This window comes from Colossoma macropomum, unplaced genomic scaffold (assembly GCF_904425465.1).
Source record: "Colossoma macropomum unplaced genomic scaffold, Colossoma_macropomum, whole genome shotgun sequence".
In the NCBI taxonomy this organism is placed as follows: Eukaryota; Metazoa; Chordata; class Actinopteri; order Characiformes; family Serrasalmidae; genus Colossoma; species Colossoma macropomum.
In genome coordinates this window covers 29,063,994-29,078,361 of record NW_023494798.1, presented here as the reverse complement: position 1 = coordinate 29,078,361, position 14,368 = coordinate 29,063,994, and the positions used below count along the sequence as shown (strand labels likewise).

Genomic DNA, 14,368 nt, shown 5'->3' with positions numbered 1-14,368 from the left:
AAGGAATAAGCTGGGTCATCATGGAGTCCCTAAACACAGACTGTCGCTGCTTTATATGTGGACTTCATGAGTAGTTAGGCACGGTCCACCTCCCGTTGTAGGTGTTGCTCAGTGGCCCTTAGAGAACACATGGTTAAAATCAGGTATACATTGTTTTTTGTCATCTTTAATCTCTGCAAGTAATTCACAATGGTGCTTTCTTTTTTTTTACATTCTAATAAGCTTCTATCATGTTTTTAGATGCGTCCTTTGTTTTCTTTGTGTTTTGATTTCAGTAAAAGTCTTAATTTCCACCTTTGCCACCTTCAGATTCAGATGGGGACACTCACTCCAGCTGTTGCCCTTTGGCCTGAGGCCGGACCCTGGGCCTGGAGTACAGGGACAGGAACCTCCAGAAACCTTGAACCTCTTCATGCACTCCATTGCCACCAGGTCCTTACAGTGCTTATGACAATTCACTCCACAGTCTGGGAGAGAGAGAGAGAGGGAGAGAGAGTGAGTATGTGAGTGAGTGCGAGTGGGCATGCTTGTATTTAGAGTGTCTGATCATAGACTACAAACAGTACAGGGAATTAAAATGAAAACCAAAACCAAACAATATTTTTCACTGAATTTTCACAAAATTGAGTAAAAGCTTAGATAAAATGTGCTTTGTAGGTGAGTTATTAACAGTATCAGTTTATTCTGGTTCATTTTTATAGAATTAGGGAAAAAGACAAAATTTGAACACAAAAAAGTGAAGGGTGTCATGGACTTAATTGACCATGATTATTGACATGACCACAGATTTATTTATTTTTTTTCATGGTATAGATTGTTACGAGTGGGCTTTACACATAAAAGAAATATCAGTGCTATCTCATGGCTAATACCACCTTTATTAGTAATAAACATGTTTTCCATTAGACGTCGGCTGTTATTCGATCCAAAAATGTGTTAAATCCAAAGATGTTACATATGGACATTCAGCATCTTGGAATGAAACTCTAGAAACTCCTGGTTCAAGTGGTAATCAGTTGGAATAAACTGAAGAACCTTGTGTAAGAATGGTTAATAATATACTTATCATACAACATTTGCGCCCAATGGGCCTGGGTAAAATGTAAAATGACCGCAGCACTAAGTCAGCAGTCACTGCTACATTTGAAATAATAACCCCATTTTAAAATAAAGTTTTCATTCTGGAACTGCTGAAAGTGATTTTGTTCCTGTTTCTGATGAGTTTCTGTGATAAATGTTGTTCATTTTCAGTTTTGTTTTCATTTCCTGTTAACCATTTCTAGTACCCCTTTCAGATTAAGTGTCTTTTTTTGTAAAACGTTTGTCGGATCTCACTGACCTTTGCAGTGGTAGCCTTGCTTTATGACTCCCCACAGCTGACAGAAAGGGAAAAAACAGAAAAGAGAATGAATGAATACATATAAACGCCAAACAGTTTCTTCAGAAACAACTTTGAGTTAAAACAAGTATTCAAACACTTTTGTTCATATTATTGGGCAGAGGAGCCCCTCATTTTTGCCAGCAGCAGGGCACTTTACAACGATACAAGAAGGGAAGGAAAAATAGCTGATGCTAACTCATTTTTTAAAAAATTGTAAATTTCATAACCAGACACGTTTTTATTGGCCCAGTAAGAAATGCCAAAAAGTTTGTCCCAGCAGTAGCTTATATATAAAGCAGTAGCTTATCATCAGCTCCACTTACTATATAGGTGCCCTTTGTAGTTCTACAGTTACAGACTGTAGTCCATCTGTTTCTCTGCATACTTTGTTAGCCCCCTTTTACCCTGTTCTTCAGTGGTCAGGACCCCCATGGACCCTCAAAGAGCAGGTACCATTTGGGTGGTGGATCATTCTCAGCACTGCAGTAACACTGACGTGGTGGTGGTGTGTTAGTGTGTGTTGCGCTGGTACGAGTGGATCGGACACAGCAGTGCTGCTGGAGTTTTTAAACACATCAGTGTCAGTGCTGGACTGAGAATAGTCCACCAACCAAAAATATCCAGCCAGCAGCATCCTGTGGGCAGCATCCTGTGACCACTGATGAAGGCCTAGAGGGTGACCAACACAAACGGTGCAGCAGCAGATGAGCTGTCGTCTCTGACTTTACATCTACAAGGTGGCCTGACAAGGTAAGAGTGTCTGATAGAGTGGACAGTGTTTAAAAACTCCAAAAGATGTTGCCATTAGTTTCACACAACAAGTAGCAATCATAATGAAGGTCAAGGAGCTTAATAAAAGTTCTCAGAGACAGCATTATTAAGCAACAATCTACAGAGCCTTGAGAAAAGACCTTAAACATCCCAATCCGTACAATTAGATCCACAACTAATCCAGGTGGACCATGCTAGATTTCTTAACGTGCTCTCAGACTAATGATAAGGAAGGTAAGAGTAAAGCCAACAGTCACTCAAAAAGAGATGCAGGGTCACCTATATGCAGCCAGAACAACAGCTACACAGAGAACAATAAGCAATTAACTGCACTGCAATCATGTCCATTCCTCCCCCTGTAAAAACCTCTTGGTATTAAAAATGCAGAAAAATGCATGTCTAACATTTCGACACAGACAAATTAAAGGTTCTTTGGCAATAATTCAGCTTGTCATGTTTGGAGAAAGGCTGCACATATGATCCCAACAACTCCACACTCGCAGTGAAGCATGAAGGTGGGAGCACCATGATATGGAGCTACTTCTCTGCAAACAGTACTGGGGCAATAGACAGCATCGAAGGAAACATGAATGGAGTGATGTACCAGGACATACTAGATTTAATCTCATTGGCCAAGAAACTAATCTGGAGAGAAGATGTGGATGTTTCGGCAAGACAACAACCCCAAACATACAGCCAAAATAACCAAAAAAATTATGTGAAGAAGCTTGCATGGCCTATCCATCTCCTGGGTTCAATCTTTTTGAAAAGGATTTTGAAATGGCGACTCCATCATAGAGACCCTCATAACCTTGAAGAATTGAAAATGGTTTGCCAAGAGGAAGTGGCCAAAATTGAACCACAATGCTGCAAAAAGCTAATCACCTCTTAATGTAGATGTCTCGAAGCTCTAACTGCTAAGAGCTAATGTTATTGATTTGTGGTGTCTGAATATTTTTCCCCCATCAATTTAATTTTAGCTTTATTTATGCTTATACACACTTTGTTCATATTTAGTATAAAGTATGAGGTCAAAACATGGGCATTTTTAAATATTATAATAACCCATTAAAATCCCAGGCTGAGTAACTACAGGGACTTCAGTACAAACTGGTTGAGGTTTCTCAGGTTACAGAAGTGTGTAATAAAACTCTGGGCTGCCGGTGAGCCCTGGCCATTTAGGGGTTAAATAACAAAAACAAAAATGTCTGAATACTTGTTTCACTGTAATTAACAGAACATATCTCATATCTCCATTTTGGTCGTTTTTGAGTTTTTGACATGCTTTAAAAATGCCTGTTGCCCTTTACATTGTGTGCAAGTTTCATGAAGCATGGACCAAAAAAAAACAGCCCAAAATGACTTGGAAAAAAAGTCTGGTTCTTTTGACTTGCTTTAAAAGTAAAATATGTTTTTTCCTTCTCCTGTAAAGTTACCATTTTGGAGATATGAGGTTTTCTTACGACAACAGCGATATATTTCTATATGAGTAGAAGTTTTCAATACTCACAAAGCCACCGCAGGTGTCGCAGAAGGTGGGCCTCTTGTACGTGGTTTCGTGAAAGTTGTGCAGGTTGTGCAGGTTGAAGCCCAGCTTAGCACACACTGACATCCCTCGCATGAAATACGACGTAATCTCCTCTCTACTGATCTCTCCCTCCCTGAGAGAGAGAAGGAACAACATAACAATGATAAATAAACAAATTCTTTTGTATGTAAAATGTTTTATATGAAGTTGGCAACACTGAACTTTTTTTTTTACCTGTCGCTGTCATGCGTGCAGAACGAGAAGGGGAAGTTTGCAGCTATCTTTTCAAAGTCCTCCAGAGAGATGTAGCCGTCCATGTTCAGGTCGTAGTTCTTCATGATGGACTGCAGAGGGAGACAGAGTGTGTGAGCTGACTTAAAGGTTTCCTCTTGACGGTTTATCTCATTTTGGGTGTGAAGGGCTTTGAATACAGTACATTAAGGAAGTGAAAGAGTGCAGGCAGGAACTGGCCGCCGCTGTGTGCCTGGGAGAGCGTTTCTTACTTACGTCCACCATCTGTTTGACATGCTTGGAGATGGTGTCAGGGTCAAGTCGAGGAGCCACGCCTGACCCCCACTCTGCAACCACGGGGGGCTTCACAGGGGTTACAGGCTAGAAAGAGAGAGAGATAAAGAGAAATAATGTAGATGTGTTTCAGCCCCAACATTATCTGTTTTTGTCTCACAAAATCACTGACTTCTAAAATGTGCTGAAAAAAAAACATCTGAAAGTGAGAACTTCCCCAGTGCGCTCGCCACTTTTAGTACAACTACTGTGTTTACTCTGGGAAAGACAGGACATGTTGTACTGCTAATACCCTGATATTGAAAACCACCAAAAGGAGGGTTTCACATTGGTTGCACTCAACAGCCACAAGCTGCCATATTTAGCGGAAGGGGCCGGGCCATCATAGGAAGTTGCAGTTTGAAATTTTTAAACATAAGTTAGATGCATAGTCAACCTATAGACACGTTTCTGTGAAACATCATCTCAGAGATGCGTGCGCAGCTAAAAAGCAGAAAGTGACAGAAAGTGGCACACTTCACTTGTCGTTGTTGCTGTGCAGAGAAGATGGCTGCAGAATGTTTAGTTCTCAGTAATTTCTCACCAATTTATTGGTTATATGGTCATCGGCACGGTCCGAGCTACTTAGGCTTCGTATGTAAGACCTAACAAGCTTGTAAAAGCTTGTGACTAAGTTGTATTTACGACTGGTAAACTCAGGAGATGTGATGTATAGCGTGAACTTAAACCTTTCATGAGGTTTAGTGAAAAACGCTAAACTTGCTGTAAACTTTCAAAATTTATTATATAACTATTATATAACTTCTATTAGATCTATGTGCTTTTTAACACATCAAACAAAAACCTTGTCAGGACTGTGTTCTCTGGATCTCCATGCTGTCTTTCTCTGTGTGGTGGGCATGTCTATGAACAAAACCCCTAACAGAGTTCAGTCGTATTTACTAGTCAGCCCTACAACCTTCTGATGACACCCAAACACAGCATTAGCTTAGCAACACTAATGGTATCACTATGTTCCTGAAATTGTCAAATAAGGAGAGGACAGACTCATCAAACAACTAGACCAAGTAAATTCATAGGAGATGTCAGCAAGCCATAAAGGCGAATAGCAAACTTAGTGGGGTGTTTATCATAGAGACCTGATGACTAGCCGATACTAATAGTCAACTACTGTTAGCTAATGTATTACTTAATGTTACATTAAAATACAAATGCAAGACAAACAGATCCAACTCTGAAATGGCATTTTACTATTGAGTCAACATGAGTTTACAAACAGTGAGAACCCAGTAATTATATAATTACTATAATTATACAATTTACCAATATACAGTTCACCTTTTTTGGCTAAGACAGTTTGTCCTCATAAACTTTAGCCAGTTAACTTCAATAATTCTGTTGTGTTCTGGTTTGTTTTTTACTTTGTGTTTTATTTGACAGAGTAAATGGTTCTTTTGTCATGTGAGCGCTGCACACGGACAAAACAGATATTGCCACATGCAGCACAATGACTGAGGCACAATGCATTAGCAAAATGCATCTGCACATCTGTCTCATCTTGTAGATAAAACTCTGCCAGCTCATCGCAAAACACAGCATGACTCTGCTCTCTTTGACTTCCTTTGTTTATTTTTGTATGTTTATTTAACTGTGTGAGATACAGTTTTGGTAAAAAAAAAAGTTTCTGATTCTGTATGAAGTGGTTCGTAGGATGACGGGACAACAAATAACAGTAAAGAAAAGTAAAACTGTTATGGCTAATTATTTTAATGGTGAAATGTATTATATGGGTATGCATGGATGTATGGAGGCTGCGAATATAAGGTTTACTGTCTTTAGTGGTTGACACCTATATAGATGCCTTTGTCGATCAGTAACTTCATTTCTATGTGACACTATTTGCCTGAAGCTATTATGTAGTTTATTGATCCTACAAGGAAAATTTGTCATTTTGCTGCCTAACTATGCCCAGCAGGGCAGCATCACTTTGGGCAGTGGAGGGGTTAAGTGCCAAGAGCACAACCAGCCACCTATTTCAATACCGGTTTTAACAAGCTCTCATCCAACTGGCCTCATGGTTTCCTCTCAAGGGCATCTCAACACCATCTCAAGGGCTATTCCACTACTTTATTAGCTCAAGTGAAGAATGCCAAACGAGCCCTTGGAGGGGCGAGGGATCAAGTGAACACGACGTGTTGACTTCAGCAGCAAAACCTAGAAATCATTGCGACCTGGCGCACTTCCCTTTTCAAATCTGAAAATAATGCCAGACAAAGCTGTTTATAAGCCATAGCAGAAAAGTACTTCAAAATTCTTAACATTTCCAAACCATATCCTTCAATTTGCTGGGCTTTTTGCTGATACAACTTCATCACTTTACTCTGCTAGCAGGCTAGTTAGCATGCTAAAGCCTACACGGCTAACAACAACAACAACAAGACAGGCACCACACCCCATAATTCTACACCAAGTTTATAGCCAGACAAAGTAATTACTCACAAATGTTATGTACGTTATGCCCAACATTTGCATTGCAAGCTGATTAGCTCACTGAGGCTAACTTGCGCAGGAATACGCAGTCAGTACAATTTCAACATGCTGGAATGATAACCCAGTATGTTGTAGCTAATTTTAGCTTGCTAACATTAGCCAACTGCTAACATGGTCATGACTAAATGACTGAAGTACTGTGTGGTAATGACATTTCCATTTAGTGCGAAGCATATAGTATTTGGTTTAAGACAACACAACCCCAAAAATCTGTGTATAGTTTAAGAATAATATAGTGGATGGTACCCAGATTGAGTTTACAGGTCTTTTCAAAAGTGTATTGACAGTTATTCTTTTTTTATGTCACACAAAAATACTGAAAGATGATGGAAAAAGATTTTTATAGCCTACAATTTTTTTTTTTCTCTCACAAAATCAGTGACTTGTGAAAGCTGGAAAGATGAAAGAAAGAAAAGGACTCCAACGTGCTCAGCGTTTACAGGTAAAACACAGACAGGCGCATACGTCGGCTGGTAGAAGAGCCTTCGTGCGTAATAATGCCCATGCTCAAAGTGAAACAGATAACGATCTGCTGTCTGTAAGAGCTCCAGTGCTTTTTTTGTGGTTTTCTTTGAAGTGTGTATGCACAAAGACAGAACGCTCTGCTCCATGTACACACAGTGCATGGAGGGATACTCCCTACCTAGAACCAGGTCACAAGGTCAATTCTTTTAACATAAAGCATACTGTAAATATGCAAAATAGTCTATACAAAACAAAACCTAGGTCAAATCTTATCAGATAAATCTACTTGCATGTTGTGTGTTGACATAAATTGGCATTATATTGAATCATACAGCAAAAATCAGTTGGATGAGGTTGCAGACAAACTGTATGTCTGCATGACACCCCAATCCACATTAACCTAGTTACAAAGGCATTAGACTATACTTGCTTTTATCTGCTTGTCAGTGGTCACAGCGATTACTGCAGCGACTTAAAACAGGAAATCAAGTTTTGCTACGTGCTACTTGCAACAAATACTGGTGCACTGTTTGTCTGTCACTAGCAGAGTGCCATCTAAACTAGGCATGGGTGTTTTTTTTCAGTTTAAAAAGTCCACTTTTATTGGCCCCTTTGGGGTCAGTGAGGTTGTCAGGGTATGCTGAAAATAGTGACACATTGAATTTGCTTAATTTACTCAAATGTATGGCAGCACATTCTGGACTTTATTCAAATTCACATGAAAGTTTGAAAATGCTATTTAAATGGAGTATAGATGCTTTTCCAATGTGAGTGTGCATTGCATAATTCAAGTTTAAATGCAAAATGTGTATTTGCATTTGCATTTCTGTGCATAATGGCTGTTAAAATTAATATGAAAAGGCAAAGTGCTTTTGACATTTCATTTTCGATGTCTTAACGATATGACTGACATTAAAGCTTGAAAAACAATCGCCCGTTTTCAACGGCATTTCCTCATCGTTGCGCTCCAGCTCTGCCAAAAATGAAAATGCAACTACAATCTCATCTGCAATCGCATTTTCACTGTCAACAAGGCTTTTTGTCAATCAAACACTGTGGGCGGGATGTCAGGAGGAACTTTTTAGTTTAATGGTTTAAGCAGAAGTGGTGCGTCTAAATTTTGGCGTTTCTGGAGCAGATCAAGATGGCTAGGGTTAGGGTTAGTAGCAACTGTTGCTAGTGACATTTTTTACACTCCACCAGGCCAAGGAGAATTCTGTCCAGTGATTTTGAGTTGTTTTGTGTGGATGTGATTCCTGACCACCTAGCAGACTTGTGGCGGCACAAACACCAATGTTAGTGACATTGTGACTGGCTTCAGGCAGAGGCTTGCACGACCGTCAGAGGAACAGTGGTCCTGTATTACCACTGCCCTGCATGTTTTAGTACTTCCTCTGCTTTAATACACTCGTTACAAACACTCAGGAGCTGTAAACAAGATGGGCGGCCCGGTTTTCCAAAATCATCTTAATGGGAAATACTGTGTTAACTCACAGTGGTCCTACGCTTCTATAGTAAGAATATCCATCATTGGCCATCAGGTCCTCCTACAGTCCTGTGAGCCTCTGCCCAAATCTGGTCACGATGTCACTATCATTGGTGTTTGTACAGCCACAAGCTCTCCTAGTCAGTTAGGAATCACTTCCACACAAAACAACAATAAACTCAACAACACAACACTTTGGATACAATTATCCTCGGCCTGGTTAGTGAGTATTAAAATGTCACTAGCAGCTGTTGCTATTGCACTAGAACTGCCAAAGTTTATACTTTTTCGTCACTTCCTTTTAAAACACACCCTACCCTACAAAGCCCCTCCTGATGTTCTGCCCGCTGCGATTGATTGTTGACAGGAGGAAACAAGCTTGCAGTTGCATTTTCATTTGGGAAAGCTGGAGTGAGACGGTGAGGAAATGCAATTGAAAATGGGCGATTGTTTTTCCTTTTTTAATATTTTAGACCATTAAGACAACGAAAGTGAAATGTAAAAAGGACTTTTCCATATTAACAGCTATTATGCTCCAAAATGCAAATGCACATTTTGCATATGAATTTGAATTTAAATTTAAATGTCTTAAAAAATGCACACTTACGTGGGAAATGCAATTGTAAATACACAGTTAAATTAGCATTTTTAAATTTGCATTTGAATTTAAATAAAGTCCAGAATATGCTGCCAAACCAATGAGTACATAATTTCTACATGAATAAAATATAATACATCAATGCATTTTATTCATGCGTACATTGTGTACTCACTAAAGCAAATGCAGCGCTGCTTTTTCAGTGTATAGAACAGATATGGACCATTATCGTATCTCCGACAGTGTAACAGCACATTTACACATCTGCAGTCTTATTCAAAAGTTTATGCACCCCTGGACAAATGATATGATTTTCAAAGTGAAAATAAGTTAACACATCCTCTAGAGGGAACACAGTTTGGACATATGCCAAATTTGATGCTTTATCATTACAATATGTGAAATTTTAGCAAATAAATACAAAATGTACATTAATTTTGTGAAAAATTGCCATATTTGAGTTTGTTCCCTGTATAAGATGTGTTCACCTATTTGAGGTTAGAACATTTTTGCATACGACTTAATCATCAATCCATTGTGTGAGTTTGCTTACCTGTATTTTGGGGTTTTTGGGCTCCTTGGCATAAGACAGCTCGTAAATCTCATCCTCAGTGTAGTACAGGTCCAGAGAGAGCTGTGTGGAGGAGAGTAGAAATACACACAGGTCACACAGAGTTTAGCACTGCTTTGTACCCCCAGGGCCTGCTGAACACCAGCAAACCACAGTGCTCTACTTTGTATTGAAATATTGGTTCTTATTCCAGTATATTTTCTGTTTTAACTCAGTCACCAGTCCTGGGAACACTTAACCCCCATAGTTTTGTGGTTAAAGTGCTGCTGTCTATAAAAATCAGTGGTGAACCATGACTATTAGTGCTAGGTCTTCAAATGCAGGCAATAAATATCAATGTTAGTTGAAAACAACACCTCTATGACAATGCTAACTTCTGCTAATGCCCCAATGGGATTCTAGAATTATTTTAGCGCTAAGCTAACGGCAAGTCACATGAACATTTTTTGGTCGTTCTAGATTAAACACGGACATTTGAAGCTTGTAAAAGACATTCCATGTTTATTTGAAGCTTGTAACATGTGTTAACATATATTTTTCCTTGTAGCAGTTTTTAGCAGTGACTTTTTCAGTAAAGAGACAGAGCCACTGCTGGGGTTTTCCATTTCTAACAACTGACTGACATCTGGTTAAATTATGACCCATAATCACAGTCAGTGACATATAGGACTTTCAGAAAGCCTAGAGTTATGGTTCTTCACAAAATGTATCCCACCCATTGTAAATCAGAGTAAGGTTGGTTGATTCCTCTGTCACTTACTAATTTAGTAGTTAATCTGACACTTTAGGCCTTCAGTTTAGCTCCTGAAGGCCTAACTAATAGAAAAGCTCACAAAAAACCCTGATTGGACAATTTTCCACTGAGTGTTTCAAGGAATAAACCCTATTTGTTTCCAACCAAAACTTATCAGTGACACATGAGTGTTTCTACCATACCTGCAGAGTTTAAAGACAACAAACATGATATATTAAACACAAATAATCTAAAATGACATATTTTTTTTTTATTTTAAAGAAATCTTTACAACTTCTGTGAAGGCCTAGAAGGCTCTGGTGGTTCACCACTGATAAAAATCAACAAAAGTACACTGCACAGCTAAAAACTGCAGTAGTAGTTAATTTGAACCTTGATTTTTGTCCGTACGTTTCTTCTGTTTTCACAGATAACATATACAGCATCAGAAACCTCTGTAAAAGATTACTTAACCACTCTACATGGTTTGAGGCAAGTGTATGATAATTTAGGCATGTAGTTTGAACAATACTAAATAGTGTACATCATGACATTTCTTGTAAGCAACATTAGCTTTGCAGCTCCAGGGCCAAACTAAGGACGCAAACTTTAGACACCTCACTCTTCTTTCACCCTCCAACAAACAACACCTCACCTTAGAGACGCAATGAAAAAATGGTTTTGGTTCAGTGGCTACATTTGGTAAAGGGCTAATTGTGTCAGTCTGACTGTTTACTGACCTGACTTCGGACAGTAGCTCATGCGGGACGAATAATTAGCTGATGAGTTTAAGCAGAGAAAAAAAAAGTGTGAAATCGGAACTTAGATGCAGCTGATAAAAACCAGCCTTAATCAACCTGTTCTAAATTGAGCTGCACTAAAAGCACCTTTGCCTTAAAGCACATCATTCCAAGAACCATGTATAAATAACAGAGTGGGGCCACAGACCAATGCGGGAAGGAAAAAGAAAGAGCCATGGAAGTGACATGGCTGTAAAATACCTCTGCAGGTTAAAAATAAGCACCCCTGTTGTTGGGTCAACGAATCAGGCAGGTGTATAGGCCTAGAAATGTTAATGTTTTTCTATTAATATTTTGTGTACAGCAGCATCAAAGAGAAGACGTATTTATAACAACACCGGCACTCAGAGCGTAACTCAACACAAATACTTCTACGAAGAGACGATTCGAGTGAAACAACCCTGTCCACCTCTCCTCTTTCTCCCCACTCAACTCCCACCCCCAACAAACAACACCTCACCGTCAGGAGGTGCAGCAGATCCTTGTTGGCCTCGAAGGGCGGCTTGCACTTGTGGATGACTAGCAGGTCGCTGATGTTGCTGTACAGGTGCTGCAGCTTGCCCAGGTTGATCTTGTCATCCTCCAGGTAGTCCGGCAGCGCCTCGTTCAGGGAGATCAGGTCTTTGAGATGGACGCCCAGGATGGGCACTTTGAAGCCAGTGCACTCGCTATAGACGCGTCTGTAGTTAGTGTAGTTACTGTAGGAGGAGAGCAGCTCTGTCAGCTCACTCAGGCTCTGCAGACAAGGAAACATAAGAGTTGAGAATGATGTTTCATTTCATTACATAAAAAAACACATTTGGTGTTATTAGGATTATTATTATTTAATTAGAAAAGTGAGAAGAGGCTGGAAATCCACATACATGGATACAATGCCTTACACTGGTATGCCAATGTTTCCATTTTCAGTTTATTAGAGGATTCCACATTATAAAAGTACAATATGTCGCTGCTGTCAGAACAAAACCTCATATCTCCAAAATGTTGACTTTACAGAAGAAAAAAAACGTCCTTAATTTTATATGGAAGTTAATGGAACTAGATTGTTTTCCAAGCACTTTTGGAGCATTTCTATCGGTCCATTCACCCTGAAATTTTGACACATTGCAAAGGTCAGCTGGTATTTTCACATTCTGTAAAAAAGTGCAAAACGACAAAAATGGAGATATAAGGTTTTGTTCCGACAGCAGCGACAATGAAATAAAAGAATGAATACCCTCAACAAAATTACAAGTCAAATTACATGTTTGAAAATAATATATTAACACAAAATATTAACATATCCTATAAACGTCGAACTTTTCTGTACACAATTTCCATTTATTTGCTGAGTTTAAAATATTGAAAAATAATAATAATAATAATTTTTGTGCAGGCCGTGTGCTGTGTTTTCTTTTGTTAAATTAAGCATGTAAACAGAAATTGTGCATTAAAATGTCTAGAAGTATGTTCTCTGTGGGGAGGATGTGTTATATTATTTTCATTCAGAAAGTCAACAAAACATATACTTTGACGTGCGAACCCAAATTTTCCATGCTACTTTATAAAAAAAATATATATATACATACATATATATATATATATATATATATATATATATATATATATATATATATGTATATATATATATATATATAAACAGTGTAGTTTGAAACAAGCCACTTACATACAGGTGTTTGGTAAACTTTAGAGTTAGAAAATGTAGAGTTGGAACCATAATCATTATACAATAGTATGAGTTTCTCATTAAAAGATAATTAGTGGAGTAACTGCCTTTGTTAATATATTTCAGGCAATCACTCCTGTTATGATGAGGGAGGGTGGGGTATGAGTAGGTGTGTGCAAACGTTTGACTGGTAGTGTATGTAATATATCAAATTACATAAATTACATAAATACTATATGCAAATGCTTTGGCACCCCTTGTCAAATTACGTTTCATTGATTTTCTAAGTCAAAATAGGGCAACAGTTCCACTACAGGGAACACACCTCTGCACATTTTAATGCACAATTACTGTTTATTTGCTGTATTTAACATAAAATGTGGCCTGTGCAAAAGTTATGGCACTTTTTTTTTTTACAATATGTTAAAGTCAGCAAATAAACAGAAATTTTGCTTCAAAATGTGCACTGAAGTTTCCCAAAACATACCATATTAACGTTGTTCCCTGTGAAAGATGTGAACTTATTTAAAAAATTAATTAATAAAATATTTAATACAATATTCAATGATATTGAATGATGTTTAAATATGTTTACAATAACAATAATAATAATAACAATAATAATAATACAATTATTAATTAAGACATAAAAAGCTAGAAAAGTATTTATTTATTTACTCAGTATTAATCCTAATATGATTTTTGATATTACAGTGTATCCTGATATTATAACAATCGATTGTTGTTTGTGTCTCTATAGCACCTCTCATACATTTACAGCATAGTTGCACAAAGGAGATATGGTGAGCAAACACCCCTAACAAAAAATTCTAACGAATAAAGAAGCGGTAAATAGGAAGTACAAATGAAGGGCTGACTGATGTGGCGGGTTCAGGCCTGCTGTGGGAGGAGCCGTGTGTTTCTGTGAAACGGCCGGGGAGCTCCAGTGTTGGGCGACGATTCTTAGGTATTTCTGTGAGATTACGCTAACCTTGGTGATGTCAGAGGAGAGCAGGCTTGCCGTGTCTTTGAGTCTGGAGATGGAGCTGTGGCACAAACCCCCTATCACTGCCATCAGAGTGTTGAAGTTCTGCAGAGCTCTCAACTTCTGCTCCCGTACACGGATCACACATACAGGGAGAGAGAAAAAGGGGAAGAATGTGAGAAAGACAACAGCTCAGAGGTTACAGTTCCATATTTCTGTCACTATTCATGTCACAGTGAGTGCATTCACGCTCTGTCCTCTCTGTGTATGCATGTGCCCCACTGCTGGGCAGCCATGGACCCTGTTTCC

The 14,368-nt window shown here is 38.6% G+C and overlaps 1 protein-coding gene across 7 annotated transcripts in view; it reads right to left on the bottom strand.

The window, feature by feature from the left end:
- The window catches only part of rasgrp4 (RAS guanyl releasing protein 4), a 41,802-nt gene that overhangs the window by 1,071 nt on the left and 26,363 nt on the right, over positions 1-14,368 (bottom strand). For all 7 annotated transcript variants that reach the window (XM_036585254.1, XM_036585255.1, XM_036585253.1 and 4 more), the window contains exons 8-15: positions 14,066-14,182; positions 11,869-12,144; positions 9,858-9,938; positions 4,188-4,292; positions 3,915-4,024; positions 3,663-3,813; positions 1,340-1,376; positions 330-467 (exon numbers count right to left, since the gene is read on the bottom strand). In XM_036585254.1, the coding sequence (XP_036441147.1) occupies positions 330-467; positions 1,340-1,376; positions 3,663-3,813; positions 3,915-4,024; positions 4,188-4,292; positions 9,858-9,938; positions 11,869-12,144; positions 14,066-14,182 (1,015 nt within the window). The remainder of the gene's footprint in view (positions 1-329; positions 468-1,339; positions 1,377-3,662; positions 3,814-3,914; positions 4,025-4,187; positions 4,293-9,857; positions 9,939-11,868; positions 12,145-14,065; positions 14,183-14,368) is intronic.